The 18,371-nt window shown below is 52.8% G+C and overlaps 3 protein-coding genes across 7 annotated transcripts in view; 1 reads left to right on the top strand and 2 right to left on the bottom strand.

The window, feature by feature from the left end:
- On the bottom strand, positions 1-1,410 carry DDIT4 (DNA damage inducible transcript 4). The gene is made up of 2 exons (XM_065671064.1): positions 1,272-1,410; positions 1-1,165 (listed from the first exon to the last, which is right to left on the bottom strand). The coding sequence occupies exons 1-2, from the start codon at positions 1,366-1,368 to the stop codon at positions 690-692; spliced, it is 573 nt and encodes a 190-aa protein (XP_065527136.1). The 5' UTR covers positions 1,369-1,410; the 3' UTR covers positions 1-689.
- A 5,373-nt stretch (positions 1,411-6,783) lies between these two features.
- ANAPC16 (anaphase promoting complex subunit 16) lies at positions 6,784-13,676 on the bottom strand. Its single transcript, XM_065671063.1, has 4 exons — positions 13,568-13,676; positions 11,683-11,840; positions 9,481-9,555; positions 6,784-7,643 (listed from the first exon to the last, which is right to left on the bottom strand). The coding sequence occupies exons 1-4, from the start codon at positions 13,621-13,623 to the stop codon at positions 7,528-7,530; spliced, it is 405 nt and encodes a 134-aa protein (XP_065527135.1). The 5' UTR covers positions 13,624-13,676; the 3' UTR covers positions 6,784-7,527.
- ASCC1 (activating signal cointegrator 1 complex subunit 1) overlaps positions 13,357-18,371 on the top strand; it is a 40,386-nt gene continuing 35,371 nt past the window's right edge. For all 5 annotated transcript variants that reach the window (XR_010610798.1, XM_065671060.1, XM_065671058.1 and 2 more), the window contains exons 1-4: positions 13,357-13,451; positions 15,229-15,350; positions 16,094-16,193; positions 17,138-17,235. Coding sequence is in view for 4 of the 5 variants with exons in the window: in XM_065671060.1 (XP_065527132.1) it covers positions 15,242-15,350; positions 16,094-16,193; positions 17,138-17,235 (307 nt within the window). In the remaining variant the exon portion in view is untranslated. The remainder of the gene's footprint in view (positions 13,452-15,228; positions 15,351-16,093; positions 16,194-17,137; positions 17,236-18,371) is intronic.

The raw sequence follows: 18,371 nt of genomic DNA, 5'->3' as shown, positions 1-18,371 counted from the left end.
TTATCAATTAAGACAAGTTTTATTAGAAAAGTAAAAAAAACCACCGACACGATTGCATAGGAAGTCTTGCACTTGAACATCAAGTGTAGGAGTGTAAACTGTAACCAATGAAGCACCCACAGCGTGCCACGGCGAGGGGTCCTGCCCTCCGTCCCTGTGTCACCTCTCCCACCATTCACTCTCCCTCCCCTCTGACGATCCAAGACCCAGCGCGATTTCGGACCCCCTCCTGCATCACGGGGAGCCCGCAGAGAGCTGCCCGGATGCCGGCAGCGGGGTTTTGCCTTTGATCCAACCTCACAGCTCAGCTGTCACGCACTCCCACACAGCCCCTCCCCCAGAAACCCCATTGATTACAATCCTCGTTACAAAAACCCCATGATTAATGAGCCAACGGGAGGAGGCTGCCTGCCCCCAGCAGCCCGGCTGCCACATCCGGGAGCGCAGTCACCGCAATCACCCCGCAATCATCGACAGTGTGAAGCAACCTCCGCCCGTGTCCTGGCCCGCTCTGCTGTCAGGGATGCCCCGGCACAGGCAGGCGCTCCGCGGAGACCTCCGCCTGCCCCAACTACTTCCACCTACAGCCCTACTCCAGCCTAACCTAAACTACAGCAGCTGCCAGGAACCGCACGCTCTAACCAGCTCTTCCAAAGCACTTGGGTAAGTCCCTCCTCTGGCACAGCCCATCAGCACTCCTCTATGAGCAGCTGCTCGGAGCTGTACAGCTTCTTCTTGATGACCCTGAAGCCCGTGCTCAGCTTCAGCGGCGTGAAAGCCGGTCCCGAAGTGAAGAGTCCCTGGATCTTGGGCCACAGGCGGGAGTCCAGCCGGAGCACCAGGGTGAGCTGGAAGGTGGGCACCACGGCCGGGTCCACGGTGATGTGCCCCACGTCGTGGCAGGCCTTGCCGTGCTCCACGCAGAGATCGAGGAGGGCCCCGCGCAGCCCACACGGCTCGCTGCAGGCCAGGCGCAGCAGCTCCGTCCTCACCTGCGCCAGCAGCTGTGCCGGCATGAGGAGCCGGGAGCAGCGCTTGGCGCCCAGCGGAGCTCTGCCCAGCGTGGTCTGGACCAGGTCCATCAGGTTGGCGCACAGCAGCTCATCTTCGGGGTCATGCAGCAGCTCCAGGTCCGGCAGGGAGACACCGTCAGCGTACTCAGCATCTGCAGAGAGAACGGGAGGCAGATCAGCACCGGGGCCGCTGCCTGCGGAGGCACACTGTACCCGTGCACAGCCCCCAGCGCCCCGAGGGCGACCCTCCCCGCTCACCTCCCTCCGACCCGGAGGCGCTGCCTAGCGACTCGCAGTCCGAGCTCTCGAGGCGGCCGGGCTCGCAGCCCGCCAGCCGGTGCCACACGCCGGGCATCGCGCCACCGCCGCCCGCTCTGCCCAGCGCCCGCCGCGCCGCCGCCTCATATAGACCGGGCCCGGCAGGGCCCGCCCCCCCGCCCGCGCCCGCCAATGGGAGCGCGGGGCACGTCCGCGGCGTCTCTCCTGCCCGGTGACAGCGGGAGGCCCCGCCCCTCCCCCTGCAAACGGCGCCGGGGGTTGCGTCAGGAGCGCCGGGCCGCTCCGGTGCGGCCCGCCCCGCGCCGCCCCGCCCCGCCCCAGCCCCCGGCCTGGCCGGGCCTGCGCTTGGGCTTCGCCGCTCGCAGGCCTGGGGGCAGGCCCCTTCGCGGGCCCCTCTGCTTGGCCTCGCACACGTTGTGGTGGGGACAGCAGCGGGAAGGGGGACACACGCCGTGGACACGGGTTCCCCGTGTTGCGACGCACGCCCCGGCTGGCACGGCAGCGGGCAGCAGGTGACGGGCCGTGAGGGGCTTGTGTGTGCCGGCTGGGACGTGCCCGCTGGTCACCGCTGTCTTCCAGGCGGTGTTAGAGAGCTGGCAGGGCCTGGTGCTGCTGCGCACGGCGGAGGCAGCCCAGCCATGTGCCGTGGCAGGCTCAGGTCACTGCTGCCCTGCTGCTGGTTACAAACCAAACTGAGAGCCTGAGGCTCGGCAGGTGAGCGGGGTGCCAGTGGCCCATTCGCCTGCGTTGTGGTGGTTCCTGAGGAAAATAAGGCCTGCTAGAGTGAAACGTGTTGAAAACTGGAGGGCCCGGCACAGGGATTTTGTTCAGTGCCAGGCTGGGGTAACCCCATCTGCATTTCCCAATGGTTCCGCAGAATGGGGGCAGGACACTGTCCTGCTCCGAGCCCTCTGCTCTGGAGGCAGAACCCCACAGGTACGTGCGTGCTGGACCCTGCGTACGTGACCTTTCCAGAGCCAGACCCTGAGGAGTACGGGAGCCCAGGGCCCATTAATTGGTGATAAAGGGCTTTGTTTGTCCTCCTGCTGCGCTGCCCGTGGCTTTATCGGAGGAGCTGAGCACACTGAAGTCACTCTGAGAGCTATCTTGGGTACTGTCCTTCCTGAGCAGAGTGATAACAGCCCAGCACTGACAATGGCGGAGAGCAAACGTGGGTCAGCAGGGAGGGGGACAGGCTCTCCATGCCAGCTCCATGCTTGCTGCCTGTGACCTCTGTGCTGGGTGACAGGTGTGAGGGTCCGGACACCCCACCAGCAGCTGTAGTGGTGGGGGTCAAAGGAGGAGCAGGGCTTGGATCTGTCACTGTTTCGGGAGCGGAGGCCCGAGCGGGGGGAGCGAGTAGCATCCCAGCGAGCTGTGGGCCAGAGGGGCTGTGCGGGGAGCTGGGAACAAGCCCTGGCTTGCGCCCATGGCATGCAAGGCTCTGCTTTTTGGGACAAAGCATGAACCAACCCCAGCTGTTAAAAATACACACCGATACTTGTGCACTTGCGGCGCAGTGCAGCGGAGTATGTACACACACACTCGGGAACGGCTGGATGGTGCTTGGGATCCTGTTTTTAACGAAATCTAGCTCGTGGCTTTTTTCTCCCCACAGCTACCAAGTGATTGGTGCAAGTGTTCCCTGGGTGAGGCTGAAAATAGATGAGGAACTGCTGGCTTTGGGGTCAAAACGGGGAAAACGGCAAATAAATGAAAAGGAGGTACAGGACCACAGGGAAGATGCCTTGCTATAAATAACCTTGAATTCTGAAGCCCAGCATAAATATTTTTGTTTCTTTGCCATAACACTGCCTGGCAGGCAGGGAAGCAGGCAGCCTCTGCTGTGAGGGCAGGCTTTAAAGTGGAATGTAAGTTCTGATCTCTGAAATCAAATAATCCTAACACGATGCTGCATGCTCCGGCTTCTGCTGGGAGGGCAGGTGATGCGGGGCTTGCAGCTCCTTTTCCTTTGCAAAAGAGACTGCAACCCAGGCTGAGGAGAGCCTCTGGAAATGGTCTGGGGCTAGAAAGCAAAGCTTTAACTACAGTGTTTGTAATCGCTGCGCTTCCCCTCCCCGGGAACTGCTGCTGGCATCAATCCAGCGTGATTTTTGTAGCCAAGCAGCGTGTCCTTCCCCCTGACCTGCAGTCCTTTCTGCGGAGAGCAGAGGGGGTTCGGGAGGATGGGTGAAACTTTCCGGACAGCCTGTTCCTGGCCTGCTGTGCCTTGTGGGACACACACATACCACACCCCCCAAATGAGATTTGCTCCATCACTCCCATTTCCTGCCTGGCCGGCTTTGCAAAGGGTTAAACCAGAGCGGAGCTGTCAGGGTGGCTGGCCCTGGGGAGGGTCCTGGCTAGGCCCCTGCCCAGGATGTGCTGAGCTCAGCAGTTCTGCAGGGCTGCAGGGGGAGGGGCCGGCGGAGAAGGAGGAGGAGGAAGGGAGGGGATGTACTGGCTGGGGGGCCTCAGTGAGTGCCTCTGTGCACGCTGGCTGCAAACCCTGTCCCACATATGCGGAGGGGCACATTCCTATGCCATGGGGTGGCTGCCACTGCTCATAGTGTAGCCCCCGTCTTCACATTGGGTTTCAGCAGCTCCATGGCCCCAAAAGCTGCTTTTAGATAGATTTATACATTGTTTCGGTACACAATTGCCAGTTGGGTTTGGCACAGAGGCTGGTGTGATCCTGTGTGTCCAAGTGGGGAATGTAACAAAGGGTCTGAGCTGGAAGGAAGTCACGGTTTTTGGGCTGTCCCATACCTGCCTGCAAGGTGGGTGCCTTTTGCACCCTCTCTGGCCCTGTCTGCAGTCACCAGGTCCCCAGTGGTGGCAGGGGGTGACGGGCACACAAGAGGTGACCCCATGCATCCTTCACCACCGCGCTGAGCCTGGGGCCAGCTCTCAGGGGCAAGCTCTCAGAGGCAAGCTGAAGGCTGCAGCTGCGTGGGACGCTGCGGCAGGTCCTGGCGTGCCGCTGGCTGGGCAGGTCTCCACTGCAGCCGAACCTTTCAGGCTTCTCTACCCCCAGGACAAGCAGCTGCAGGCAGGCTGCCTGCCCGCGACCTGGGGGAGTCGGGCAGAGAAACAAGGAACGTGCGCACAAGCAGGATCATGGATGGGTTTTGGCAGCCGAGAGGTTGGCATCGTGCCATTTGCATGGTGGGGGCTGTGAAATTCATCTCCCGAGTTCATTCATTTGCCTGCCCCAGGTAAAAGCCATGAGCTGATGCTTGGGGGCCTGCCCCTCAGTCCTGCATCCTGGGTGTGGGCAGAGGCCCTCCTGAGCCGGGTGCTTTGGCGGAGCGGCACGGAGAGCGTGTACTTTGGTGCCATGGCCAGCACTGGGGTTGCGGCCAGCAGCAAGGAGCCAGGGAGGGGAGGCACGAGTGTGGCTTGTGCGCAGTACATAACGTTCTGCTGCAAGCACCCACAGGAAAACCAACTAGCAGCCCTGAACGGGGCTCTTTGTTCAGCTTTTTTCACTTTCCCTCCCCTCCCCACATCAACTTTTGCTCGCAGCTGATGGGCTCCCTGCCCCCTGCTGCTCCGCTCCCAGCTGCAGTCTCCAAATAGCCCCAGAGCGGCTCACCAAGCCCGTGAAGATGCTGCAGAGACCCCCGAGGTGAGGGGCAACAGGGCTTCAAAACCCTGGGGAGGAATAATTACCACCGGCTCTGCTCCACAGATCTGTGAAATAGGGCAGCTGGGGGGTTTCCAGCTGCCAGGGAAAACCTGTGTTTGGAGGAGGGGGAGCACAAGGCTTTTTTAGTTTACCGTACAGCAGTCCCTCCAGTTTTTGCTGCCTTACATAAAGTGTTTACTGAGCCGGAGGAGGGAACAGCCAACAACATGTTTTTGCATTTGTAGTACTGTACAGGCTGAACTTTTCACTTCCTCTCAATGGCTCTCACACATGTGTCTATTTTGGTGCTGGGCACGCATACAAACAAGCCGTGTACTGCATGGAGCCTGGACGTTCCCTGCTCCTGCTCTGCTCAGCCATGAGCCCAGCACACCACTAAGAAACAGCTGGAAAACACGGAATGGGTGGAGGACAAGGGGGGGCCTGCCTCAGGGGAATCTCAGCCCCCCATTTTAGAACCTCTGGCACACACTGGGCTTGCAGGGCTATGTGGGCAAGAGTTGGGCACTGCATCCTGCCAGCAGAGCCACAGGCACCGATCCCCCAGTCTCCCTGGAGGGCTGGCAGAGTGGAAGAGTTTCAGGTGGAGCAGTAAAAAGGAAACGCTCTCTCTGTATCCGATTACGCCGGCTGCAGCACGTAGAGGCAGCGGGAGGGGGGGGACACACGACTCAAGGCCAGTACGAGGGGCAAGGGGCGCTGCTGTGCCGGCAGACAGCAGAAGGTGCGCAGCTCCGTTCCCAAACTCCACAGGGTTGTCTCGATACAGGGGGTATTTCTAGCAAGTTTGGCTAACGTAAATTCGGTGTCTGGAGTAAGGATTAAAACCAGATGATTTAAAACAAAACGGTTGATGACTGAAACGCTCCCTTCTTTTCAAAATAGCCGCTTGGGGATGGAAGTTTAGTGCCAAATGCCATCAAGTTTAAAGCAGTACTGACCGAGGACCAGCTTACTTTGCAGGAGGCCCTGCAGAGCAGGGGCTGGCGGCATGCCAGCACCGGGAGGAGGTTTTCCGGGCTGGGACACGTCTCAGCTGAGCTGTAGCCATACGTGAGAACGTCCAGACACCCTTTCAGAAACCGTATGGTGACTTTACATGGGGTACAGGGCTGGAACTGGGGCTTTGTCTGCAGATCGGGGCTTGCTTTGGGGGTGACATGTGGCTCTGGGTCACGAAAAGCTGACTCTGATACCAGGGTTAATTTAGAGACAAATATAGAATATGCCTGCATACTTCCCCCGTTTAGTTTTAGCTAACAGAAATTGCTGGCCATGCAATTGTGATGGGGATGGATTCAGATTAATCTCTTTCAATCCAGATGTGGCTGGACTAAAATAGTAAAAATAAAATCCTCTTGTAAATAAGAAGTTGAAAATGGAAGAATTGGGCATCTGGAGCAATAAGTGGTCTAATTGCTTAAGTAGAGTGCAAAGCCTATCTCCTTGCTGGCTAGAAAAAACGTGGTGTTGAGGCCGTAATCAGTGGAAAAATGAACATGTTTAAATGGTTCTGCCAGAAAATGGAAATCCAGTTCCCTTCAAGAACAGCAGTGAAGTACAAATGAAAACAAGATGATTAAAATGGATGGATTTAAATAAGGGGTTTCTGCTGGCAGAGCTAAACGAGGATTAAAATCTGATTTAAATCAATCCACTTTTGCGCACAAAGCAAGCGTGGTTTGGTTCCTCTCAGAGGGTTTCTTTTAAACTGAACTTAAGCTGACCGTTGTAACAGCCAAGCTGCTTCTGAGCTTCATTAAACCTCCCATTACCTACGGAACAGCTGACTGTTTCTTTCATCAGACCCCCCTGCACAAGCTTTGAAAAGATGAACGGTTTCAAAGACACAATTATTTTATTATTGCAGAACAATCTAATATGTAACAAAGAGAAAAAAGAGTTTCAGGGTATTAAAAGATACAGCTTCTGCATTAGAGAGCAGTGTCCTTCCAGCACTTGTTGTGCAGACACAGGGGAAACAGCAAGAGAGAGAAAACAGCTCCAGTGATACATGAGGTGGCTCTGCAGAAAGCATCACCACTTGCCACCCTCTTAACCGACCTGGGACAGTTCTTGTCCTGCTCATCCCCCAAAACAATGGCTAGGGCTGAAGAGTGTTTTTGGCAGGATGGCCTACCTGTGCTCTACAGAGGCCTGGCTCGAGCAACAAGGACACGGGCTTCCCAGCTCACCGATAACCTGGTCCTTCGGCCACGCACAGGGAAAGGCCAGGCCAAGTTTCTGGGTTGCTTTCCCCCACCCACACACACTGTAAATCCTCCCTTCTCCGTGAGCAGTAAGGTGATTCTCCAAGTTCTGTGAAACTGATCCTACCTTCTAAGTTACAGAAACTGAGCCCCGCCAGCCCATAACACCGCAGAGGGCTTGGAGAATCCCGTCATTTCCATTTACTGCCAGCTTTATGGGGGGATCCCTACTCTCAACTTAAAAAAAAAAACACAACAAAAGCCCAGTCCTGCCGATGCAGCTGGCAGCATCTTAATAAATGGGGGGGTGTTTTGAAGCCAGGCCAGAGAATGTTTTACTTCTGCTCCCTGACAGCAGCAATTCAAGACACACTCAGCCCGAGGAGGGAGTGAATCCCAGGAGCTGCTCTATTGGCTTGTACCTCCACTCGTCTGCCTCCAGCTCTTCCACCAAACCAGCTAGTTTTTCCATCCGTGCGACTTGTTGATCTGCAAGAAGTTCAAAGGTAACTGTGGTTTGCAATGACAGTGCAATTAAACCTTTCAATTAGATGCAAATTCCCAGCTGCCAGTGGGGAGCAGAGCAGAATAAACCCCACCAAGCCAATCTGAATACAAACCCACTCTACACAATGCCCTGTGCAAACGGTGAGACCTCAGGAGAAAGCAGGGACAGGCTTTTCTGCCTCGTCTGGTGCTCAGTGTGTATTTACCTATCCCTGCCCGTGCCATCTAAATTCAAGTCCTAACAGGGAAACACGAGGCCGATTAGCGTATGGGGGTGAGAACAGGATGAAGCTCATTTCTTTAGCATAAATATTTATAGTGCAAAAGAACAGAGAAGTTCAGAGAGAGCTTGGTCAGCCCACGGCAGAGCTGGGTGCAGCACAAGGAACTCCTCATTTTAATGAAGGTCCTTTGAGGAGGGCCTGGATGACTCCAGCAGAAAGGCTCTGCAATCAAAGCATGCTAATGACACAGAGGTCCCCATGGAGAGACAGGCTGCCTCCCTGGGGATCCCCAAGACGTCTTCTTCCTCTCAGCTTTGTTTAAAACCAGTTGTGTGTTGGGTATGCAGGCTCAATTTTCAGTCAAATTGCCTGCCATGGCAGGGAGATGAGAACAGCCCCTTCTTCTCTTGGCTCTGCTCGAAGTTTAACAGCACAGCAGCCTCTTGGAAGAACGGCCCAGCACAGCTGACTTGCTACAAGAGGCGTAACATGAAATCTGCATGATTTATGCTGACTGCAGCAGTGGGTGCTTTTAAGTGGGACTGTTCTCACTCCACCTCCTGCAGCCGAGTGCTTCTGGGAACTGTCAAACAAACAAGCCAAAAAATGATGACCTTAATCTTTTTTTAAGCCTTTCCCCTTTCTTATGGGGAGGGGACTGGTGCTCCACAAATGAGTTTCAAAGGCTGGTGCTTATCAGGGTGCCAGTCTGTGCAGCAGCAGCACCAGGGCTGTGGAAACAATAGCTTTGAAGCTTGGCTGTGCTTTATGGTTCTGAAATACAGGAGCACAGCCTCGCAGGCTGCTGCACATTCCCAGACCTCCTCCTGACAACCCTTGCTGGTGGAGGACAGGAAACCTCACTGGTCTGAGACAACACATGGAAGTACCCATTCTAGCTGACAAGAGGTGGGGACCAGAAAGGATGTGACCCTCTAGCAGCAGACACAAACTGGTGCTGAGCTCTGCCCAGTAACTTGAGAATGAGAGTTGCTGTGCAGTCAAGCCCATCATTCAGTTACAGGCAGCTAGACAAAAGCCCCAGGAAGGAAGCAGTTCAAACAAGACGTAAGGCTCTTCCTTGGGGAGGTAGGGAGTGGAGTCAGCCCCATCACGCCACACCAGGCATCTGCGTGTCCATCTCCTGAGCACCTCTGGAAACCTGGCTTGACCCTACTGGTGTCACAAGGGCTCAGGCTCGGCAGAGAACCAAAGGTGGAATCAAGTGTCTGTGTGCCTGGGGCCATAGAGACAGTCAGTGCTGGGCCAAGATCAGAGTGTGGGCGTTTCCTGCCCATAACCTCCCCTGCTGGCCTCACCTCTCGCGAAGGCAGCGCGGCACACAGCGATGGAAAAACAAGCTTAGAAAGGCACAGCCTGTTCCCACCCAGGCTGTGTGGGTTCTCCTTGCTTTGCATAGTAGGGCTTGCAAAAGGACTTGATGATAGCCTGACTTCGCCTTAATTTGCCAACTTAAAAGGCTATTCTGCTTTTTTGTGGTCAGCACCTGAGAACATGTCAGCCTTTTCTCTGTGTTCCCCTGCCATCTTTCCTGGTCAACATGCAGTTAAAATAGACGGCGCTTCAGCGCTTACCGTGTTTCACTTGCTTTAATGTAGATGCAACCTGATAGCTGAAGACAGATTCACAGAGGAATCTTTCGGAGCCATCTGTAAACAGAAAAAGAGAGGTGGTTTAATCTGAGAGCTTTAAGACTGAGCAGCCTTAACTGAGTGGCACCAACCTTCTATTTTTATGTCCGAGCTGTGGGTTTCCCTACTTGCCTCGTTCCAACACTTTCCCCAGCACTGAGCACGCATTGCTCTGGTTTCGAGCCCTTGCGACTTCGTGCTAAAATCTTGTGCACGGCTTTGGCCGGCTCCCAGTGTGGCTGGGGAATGGCTGTGCCACCTGGGAGACATCCCAGCTGATATTCTTGTCAAGCAATTTTAGCCCATTTTAAACAGAAGGTAAGCTAAGGAGAAGCCAGCTAATACTATGGCAGTCTCTGATTCCCCCGGGGCTCAGACGCTTCTGTCCTTGTAATGCTTTATGATTTCCCACAGACTTAGACCATAACCCTGCATAAAGGATTTCAAATAATGTGTATCTCTTGCCATCTAAGTCAGTAATTGATCACACAGCTGTCCCAGAAATAAAGCAATCTGGAATACATAGCGAACTGTGTGCCAAGTACTGATACAGTTTACACTCCTCCCTTCTAAAAAACATCCTAAAATACCTAAGGGTTTATGTAAAAACAAGCAAGGTAGTTAAAGTAACAATAAAAATCAGTCAGTGTGGATTTTGAACAAGAAACTGATATGCAGCTACCCTCTAGTACCCACCAGATGAAAGAATGGGTGTATCACCTTTTATCTCAGACATTAAAAACCCAACCTAAAGCTTCTTGTGTCTAGTTGCTGGTGCTGGCCAGAGCAGACAAACTGCTGTGTTACTGGTAGAGGTCAACCCAAAGCAAAATCTAGTAAAAGTTCCATGCCACAAAAATGAGGGGAGAAGCAATTTCAGACACTAAGGGCAGAAACAGATCTCTGGCCCTGAAAAATCTGAATCCCAGGTAGGAGGGGTGAGCTGGGGTTTTGTTGTGCTCAGAGCATCCTCTTGCAAGCTGTTGAAATGCTGTGTTGGTGCTGCCCTGTGCTATTTCCAGACATACACTTCCTTCTCCTCTGACTCCCCAGCCTGGCTGTCCTGCTGAGTGGCTCTCTAGCTGCCTGTCTGTTTGGTAATGTGAAGTGTTTCATTATTTTGTTTTGAGGGCTCGTTAAGTTCTATGAGCAAGCCTTCAGTCATAATTACTTCAATAGACTGGCATATGGCCTCTAATGTGTAATAAAAACAGTCCTTAAATGATGTAGCGATCAGTTCCCAGATGCCCTGGACTGCCCTGTCACTTCTGAGATGCAGGGCCACCCAAGCCCCAGTCCCAGCCACCTCATGAACCTCAGGCTCATACAGTCAAGTGTGCAGCATACACAGTAAGTTCAAGGGGAGCTGGCAGGCAGACAGACAGACCCTGGCTTAACCCTGCCATCTGGAGGACCTGCCCTTCCTCCCTCACCCAGAGCAGGCGCAGGGACATGCAGCTGCGATGTGTCTGGGTCCTTCTTCAGGCAGCACTGTTGAAGAGGGTGGCAGCTCGGGCACCCAAACGCCAAATGCAGTGCTGGATGAGAGACCCAGCCCTCTCCAGGTGCCCCTGCAGAAATACTCCGACAAAACTGAGCCTGAAAGGGGAATGTGCTCAGCCTTGAAGGATTAAAGAAGAGGTCTAGTCCTGATTTATCCTGTTGCAGACCTCTGTGGCAAGGTTTTATTTGGGTTGAGGGCAAAATCAAGCCCTGTTTCCTGGCCAGAAGGGATACAAGCTGCCTTCTGTACTAGCCCAGTCAAATCCAACATGAGAATGCATTTCGCCAAGAAAAATACTCCTACCTCAGCTATCTTTATAGTAATTCCTGCACAACATCAAAGGATTAGCTAACAATGAGCAATTAACACCGTCATGTTCCCTTTCAGGTAGATTGCTTCCTCATCTGAAGTGTCACGGAGCTAAAAAACAGGTGACTGCCAGAAAAATCACTTCCTCACGAACAACTGGTGGGAGAGCCAGGGTTGCTCAGGACCTACCCGAGCCCTGGTGCTTCCTTCCTCCCTCCCTTCAGCTTTTGCCAGCTAAAGTCTGAAAAGGCAGCAGGGTGCCAAGTTCAGCAACTCCTTTGCAGGGCTGCCTGCACACCAGGAGCAGCAAGGAAGGAGAAATGCAGGAGCACCTTCCAGCATCTCTCCGGCTCCTTTGGGGTAAGTGAAGAGGGCTTTTCGGGGTGGTGTCAGGTCCGAAACGCTGAACCCTGATCCTGTTACAGAGCTGCCGCTGACTCCGCCAGCTGAGGAGGATGAGGAAGAGGCTGCCATTTCACCCCGTCCCAGCCTGGAAGAACAAAAAGGGAGCAAAGCCAAGTTAGGAAGGGCGTCTCGGAGTTTCCCAGGGCACAAAGCCAGCAACTGTGCACGTATCTGACAGCAGATGAAGGCAGCGAAGTCCAGGAAGAGGCAGTAAGCACAGCTCTGGGCTGCCACCCCCCTCTGTGGCTTGGCAGCCTCAAAGCTCTGGTGGTTCCAGGCTGCCCTGCATGCGTAGGAGAGGCCAGCTGTGCCTGCTGCATGCACACACTGCATGCACCCGCCGCAGGGACAGCTGCAGTTAGCTGTCACACCACGCGGTGGCACCCAGAAACTGAAGGTAACCCAGGCTCTGACCCCCTCGGGCAAAGGGACCTGGGAACTCAGCAGGGTGATCGGAGCATGCATAAAAATAACCTGGTACAGGTCACTGGCCTGAATTCATTGGCCTTCAGCTGCCTTGTGCTCTTCCTGCTCCCCAGGGCCCATAAAAAGACTTTTTTATTTTCTTTATTTTGCTTTTTTTGCCTTGTTTCCAGGAGCACAAACAGAAAAAGTGCTGCTTCCTCATAAAGCCTGGAAGCTGGCGGGACTGCCAGTTCCAGTGCTGCATCCTGCACAAAGCCACGCTACGCCTGATTCACAGCAACTGCTCTCTGAATCACTCCAGATGTGCTTTTACTTTAGGAACACTGCATCTGACCTAAACTGGCAATGGCTGAGCATCCGCCTGCCTGTACAGCATAAGCCTGGTCGCTTCTCACATACCCTTTTCCTAGCCTTGCTTGTAAAAGGAATTGGCTGTAGAGTTTGCCATGATGGAGTACTTCAAACTTGTCACATACCTCTCCAATAGCAAAAAAGCTGTCGCTTGGCACTTCTGAGAAACAGCACTTGCTACTCTGCCAAACCACTTACAAGCACTTCCCAGTTATCCTGCCCATTTAATACATTTCTGTTATCCTCCTTAATACACTTCTGCAGACTCTTTAGGCTATGCAGATGGTGCCTTTGGAAAGCACTTAAGGATTCAGTGGACAAAATGTCGTAACTAGGGATTGTGCGTTCATTCACATTTAAGCTCAAGCTTGTTTACTGTGTGTGACACAAACCAGCGCAGCAGCTGGCAGGAGGGCTGGGGCTTAGAGGTTGTGAAGCACAATGCCTGAATAAAATAAACGTTTAGTATGTTTATGATACATGCAGAAACACCTTCCTCAGCAACCCTGAGCAGGCCCTGCTCCCGCTTGTGAGGGAAGCAAGGTTAGGATTTGTGCTGAAATCATACGTGCAAACACGGCAGACTCCTCGTACAGGCTCAGGATTTTATATTAAATACGTGAAGCAAACGCAGAGGACGAGGGGGGCAAGACATGTCGACGACCGCCCCTTCGCCCTCAACGCCACAGCCTCAGGCGCCGGCTATTTTGGACGAGGATAGCGGCCGGGGGCGAGCGCGGAGGGGAGGAGCTGCCGGCATTGCGCATGCGCAGGGGCACATCCTGCCCACACCGCCGCCCAGAGGCAGCAGCCTCTGCAGCGCCATAGCGCATGCGCCGCCCGCCCCAGGCTCCACCCCGCCACCCCCACCATCTGCCACCATGGCCCCTCCCCGGCTTCCGTAGCGAGCAGCTTCCCGGTGAGTGTGGCCTCTGCCGCCAGCCCCTTTACCCGCTCCGGCTCAGCCGAGCGCCCTTCTCCTCCCGGGCCGCCCCCCGCCTGCTCCCGGGGTGCACCGGCCCCTCCGCACCTCACCTGGGCGTGCGGACGGCTTGGCGCAGGCGGCGCGCGTGATCGCGCTCGCGGTGCATGCTGGGACGGGCGGGCGCTCTCGGCCGCGGCCCCTGCCCACTTCCGTCGGGACCGGGGGAGGTGGGTGGTGCTGGCGGTAACCGTTGGCAACGGCCGCCGTCACCCGCGGCGGCTGAGGCGGGGGCTGACGGTGCTGCCCTCCCGGCCTGGGGCGCCCCGGCGGCGTTCCTGTCCCTGCGTGCGAGTGGGGCCGCCCGGCAGTGCCGGGGCAGCGGGGTGTGGCCGCTCCTGAGGGCTTGCAGCGGGGAATTTTGACACCGGCGCTGCCGTTAAAACCAGCACAAAGCCCAAAACCTGAGTGAAACGAAAGCGCTGTCAGCCATAACTTTTGTTTCATGGCTTACTCCGTCTTCCTGTGTGCTGAGTTCACGTAGAATGATGGTTGGAAAAGACATTTAAGGTCATCAATCCAACCATTACCTCAGCACTGCCAAGTCCACCACTAAACCGTGTCGCCGAGGGCCTCATCCACACGGTTTTTAAACCCTTCCAGGGACGATGATTCCACCACTGCCCTGGACAGCCTGTTCCAATGCCTGATCAACCTCTCTGAAGAAATTGTTCCTAATAACCGATGTAAACGTCCCCTGGTGCAGATTGAGGTTGTTACCTCTGCACTTCCTTCGCTGACCTACAGGAATGCCTTTTTATTTAAATGAAGCATCAGGTGATGAAGGCAAACGTTTTGGTGAGACTGTTTTCTGAGTAGCAGAAACTTCTGTTTTAAAAGCAAGGCCAACTGGGATAATGTTAACTGTTTCAGTGAACGCAGACATTTATGTACCGAGAGCGTGAAGTCTGCTGATGACTGGCAGTGCTTTGCTTTTGCACCCTTCAGTGGTCTTCACCACAAGAAGTTTAACTCTGCCCCGTATTTCTGATGTTGTTTGGAATAATGCAGGGCAGGGGAAGACTTCTGTGTCTATGCCTCAAGCTTACTGCAGTGCTCTGCGCTGGGGGCAGGAGGTGTAACCACTTACAGCAGTGCTGTAAGCTCCTCACTGTGCTTTGTGTCCCTTCCCCGGCTGCCTCCGGAGCACATCCAGGGAACTGGGCTTGCTTTTGAAAAGCTTCTTGGGCTTTTGAGAGAGAAACAAATGGAGGATGTCAGGTGTTTTGAGAGAGGTCGGTGTTGTATGGGAATCTTTGCAAGAGGCTGGGGTCTCTTTGGTCTGCAGCTATGGAAAATTGACTGAGGCCGCAGAGAGTTTTAGCTAAAACCTGTGAGTTTCGGGTAGAGTAGTGATCTGGTGCTGACCTTGCAGGGGCAAAAAACTTGATGCTTCATTATGTATTTCACATTACATAAATTTCCTGTTTTTACTTGATTGTGCTTCGTGAGCTGACAAAGAGTATACTTGTAAGTTCTCATAAAATTAGTCTTTGAACGAGTAAGGCAAGGTTTGAGAGGATGTTGCCTTTCTGAAGTCTCTCATATGTATACATAGAAGGAGCTATTGCTCTTCTGGAGATACAGACCTTGCTCTTTACTGCTGAGCCCCTCAGAGCTCCCCTGATGCCTCTTACAAATTATACTTGAGGAAACAGTGGAATTTACCTTTTGTTGGCATATGTTAGCAAAGCTGTCTTTGTTTCTGCATTAGGAGGAGGAACAGGATGGATGTTCTGCGACCCACCCTGATAAGGATAGAGGGGCGAGTGTACAGGAAGAATGTCATTCAAGAGCAGGCCTACCAGCATGAAGAGGAGGATGATTTCTGTGCAGGTAAAGAGTGAGGCTTGAAGAGTGACTGTGGTGCTGTCAGGACATGTTACAGATGAAAGCATCAACACTGGGGATCTAGGGAGCTCTTGGTGTCATCTCTGATGTCTTTATGTGCACAAGGACCTGCCCATGTGACGAAGCAAAGTGAGAGGGAGAAAAATGCTTTATGTTGGTCCCTGATGATCCTGTTGACCAAAGAATGGACCTAATCCCAGTTACCTAATGTGGGTTGGGTGACTGTGCTGCTGACTGTCAGGTTGCTTGTTGGCTGTGAAAGATTTCTCGTAAAAGAGGAAAACAGATTGGCTGTGTGGATCTTTTATGCCAACTGATTTCCAAAACACTGCACCTGCACCCTTGAACCAAAACTATCCTCACGTTCTATTTGTATTCTTCTGTGACTTTAAATTCCTGCTCAGGTCTCTGAATGGGCTGGCAACTTCCACCCTGCCAGCAGAGACCATTTTCACTGGGTAGTTGCACAACTTACACCTGAGAGAAAACCTGGGCTGTAACTATCACTTTCCTACACCTCCCAGTGCGGTGGATTTAGAAGTAGTCATTATGTTTTCTGGAGCTGGTAGTAAGGTGAAATAAAAAGCGGTTAGCCGCAACAAAGAGGAGTCCATTTCTTCCTTTAGTTAACCTTGGAAAAAGAAGCCTGTGAGACTATAGTCAGTCCTACATAAAGTGCTGCCAAACTTCGCAAAGGTTGTACAAGGTCTGTTGTTTTTTTCTGTTAGGCCCTGGTGACTGTACAGATGAGCCCTGTGATGCCTTTGTGGTGGAAGAGACTGAGAAAGGCTTCCAGTGCAGAGTGGAGGTTCCCAGCCTGTTATACAAGTGAGCCTGTGTGTTGCTGGTTTATTTGAGTTTCCGCCAGCTGAGGAAGTGGTTGAGTGCAGAATATTTTTTTTTGAGGTTGGAGTAAGCACCGGATCTCTGAAGTGTATTACATTATGTGGATGTGGGTTTTAGCTTTTGGGAAGGGAAAACTGGCAGCGCCTTTCTAGTACAGTTGTGCCATGCTTGACTCCTAGCCTTCCCTGTGACAGAGACAGCAGGTGGTGCTTTCTTGCTGTCAGAAGGGTTTTTGAGCTTCTCTTCCCTTGAACATAAAAGCATCAGGGAGGGTGGGAGAATGGGGGGAAGAACTGGGGCCAGCAGCCGGGCAGAGAGAATTTGTGAAAGCTTTGAGAGAAAGCACACACACGACTGGAATTGACTATTGACTCCAATCTGATGTTTCCTGGGATGCCTGTAGTGTTCAAAGCTTTATCGAGTTATTTTGACAGTTTTATTGGTTGAATAGTTTTACTGCAATATAGGGAAGCAAAAATGTTCTGTTGTGTGTTTGGATGCTGGAGCAAAGCAAAAATCAGAAAAAGAGCCCTTAGTTCTTGATCAGCTGGGGTAATGGGAAAAAGGGGTAACCCAGCAGACAAAGAAGCTGTGGCAGGATGTGCTGGGCAGAGCTGTCATGGACAACCGACTTATTTTAGTTTAAGCTAGTTGTGAACCACAGCTCCACATTGTCCCTTGGTCCTGGGCTGGTCACATGCAGAATCTTGGGAGCAGCCTCTGTACCTGGACCGAGTCCTGCTCTTGGAGCTGTGTGCATTCATCCCTCCAGCACAGAGATCCCTAGTGTTGGGGAACCCAGTTGCCTGCAGCCAGCTCAGAGCGAGGTTCATCGGTGGCATGGTTAATTTGCTGGCTGGACACACTTGATGGCGAGTGGCCCAACGACACTGTATGAGTGACTCTCTTGCACTTTTGTGCCTCAGGTACATCATTGGGAAGAAAGGGGAAACCAAGAAAAGACTAGAAACAGAGACTCGAACCTCCATCAGCATTCCCAAGCTTGGAGTGGAAGGAGAAATTGGTGAGTTTAATATGCGCAAAATGGGGGTTCTCTCATCAGCTCTTGCACATACACAACAATTTTAGCAGGGAGGAGGCACAAGAGATGTTTTTCATTTAATTCCTGCTTGTGACATGGCACTGACTCACTTCATGGCCATGGGAAAATCACTTCACTTTTCTCCTGAGTTTATCTTTTCCTTGTCTATAAATCCTTATAAAGCAGTGTAAGGGTTTTTTTTTTTGGGGAAAAAAAGATCTATCTTAAACCTATGAATAGCCTCATTGAAGTAAATTCTGGGCCTCAAATTACTGGCTTGAAAATTTTGGGCCTGAATGTGTTGGATTTTTTGTTTTGTTTTTAAAATACCATTTCCATTAATAAGAAACTGTAATACCCATCCAGAAAAACTTACCATGTTGTATACTTATGCACAAAATAAACTTCAGCATCTGCTTTAATACGAGAAGTGTTTGATGACGTTGCTGCCTTTCTGGTGTAGTCACTTGATCCTGATACTGAGAGCAGGCTTTCTGGTACCACATGTTCCTTCTCATCACTTCCAGTGACTTAAAAAAAAAGAAGGCATTGCTCTTCAGGGCTGGCCCATGGAGGTTTCTGCCTGAGTGGCTCTCTGGAGGGGCCATTACGCACGCCCTGGTGATAAATGGCATGCTGTACAGTTACGTTCATGACAGAGCTGTGAGGAAAAAGTGACCGAGGGGGATCCAACTGTGGTGCTGCACAGGAACGTGGCAGTACTTCTTAACAAGTGTATCTTGAATTCTTCCTGAGAACTGTGAAGGACTATTAGGAAGGTTGAGAGATGTTGAAAACATGTAATAACAGGAAGCCCAGAAAATTTTGCTCCTTGCAGTTTTTTCCTTTCAAGCTCAAGTGTTCTCTGTTTGGTGCCTTTAAGTGCATGCACAGACGATAGAGGCCATCTTGATCTTTAATAGATTTTCTTTTCTTTTTCACTTTGACTGCCTTTGTGAAAACTTGAAATAAAGCTCTAGAAATCTGAAGAGATGCTGAAATGATAGACTCTTAGTTACTGGTTTTTTAGGCACTCAGAGCTGACTTTCTTGAGAGCAGAGGGATACTTTTGATGGCATCATCCTGTCTGTACAGAGGAAAGCATAGCCATGTCAGGC

This window comes from Lathamus discolor, chromosome 3, assembly GCF_037157495.1.
Source record: "Lathamus discolor isolate bLatDis1 chromosome 3, bLatDis1.hap1, whole genome shotgun sequence".
Lineage (NCBI taxonomy): Eukaryota > Metazoa > Chordata > Aves > Psittaciformes > Psittacidae > Lathamus > Lathamus discolor.
The sequence above is the reverse complement of the archived record's forward strand: the minus strand, read 5'-3'. Positions and strand labels throughout refer to the sequence as shown.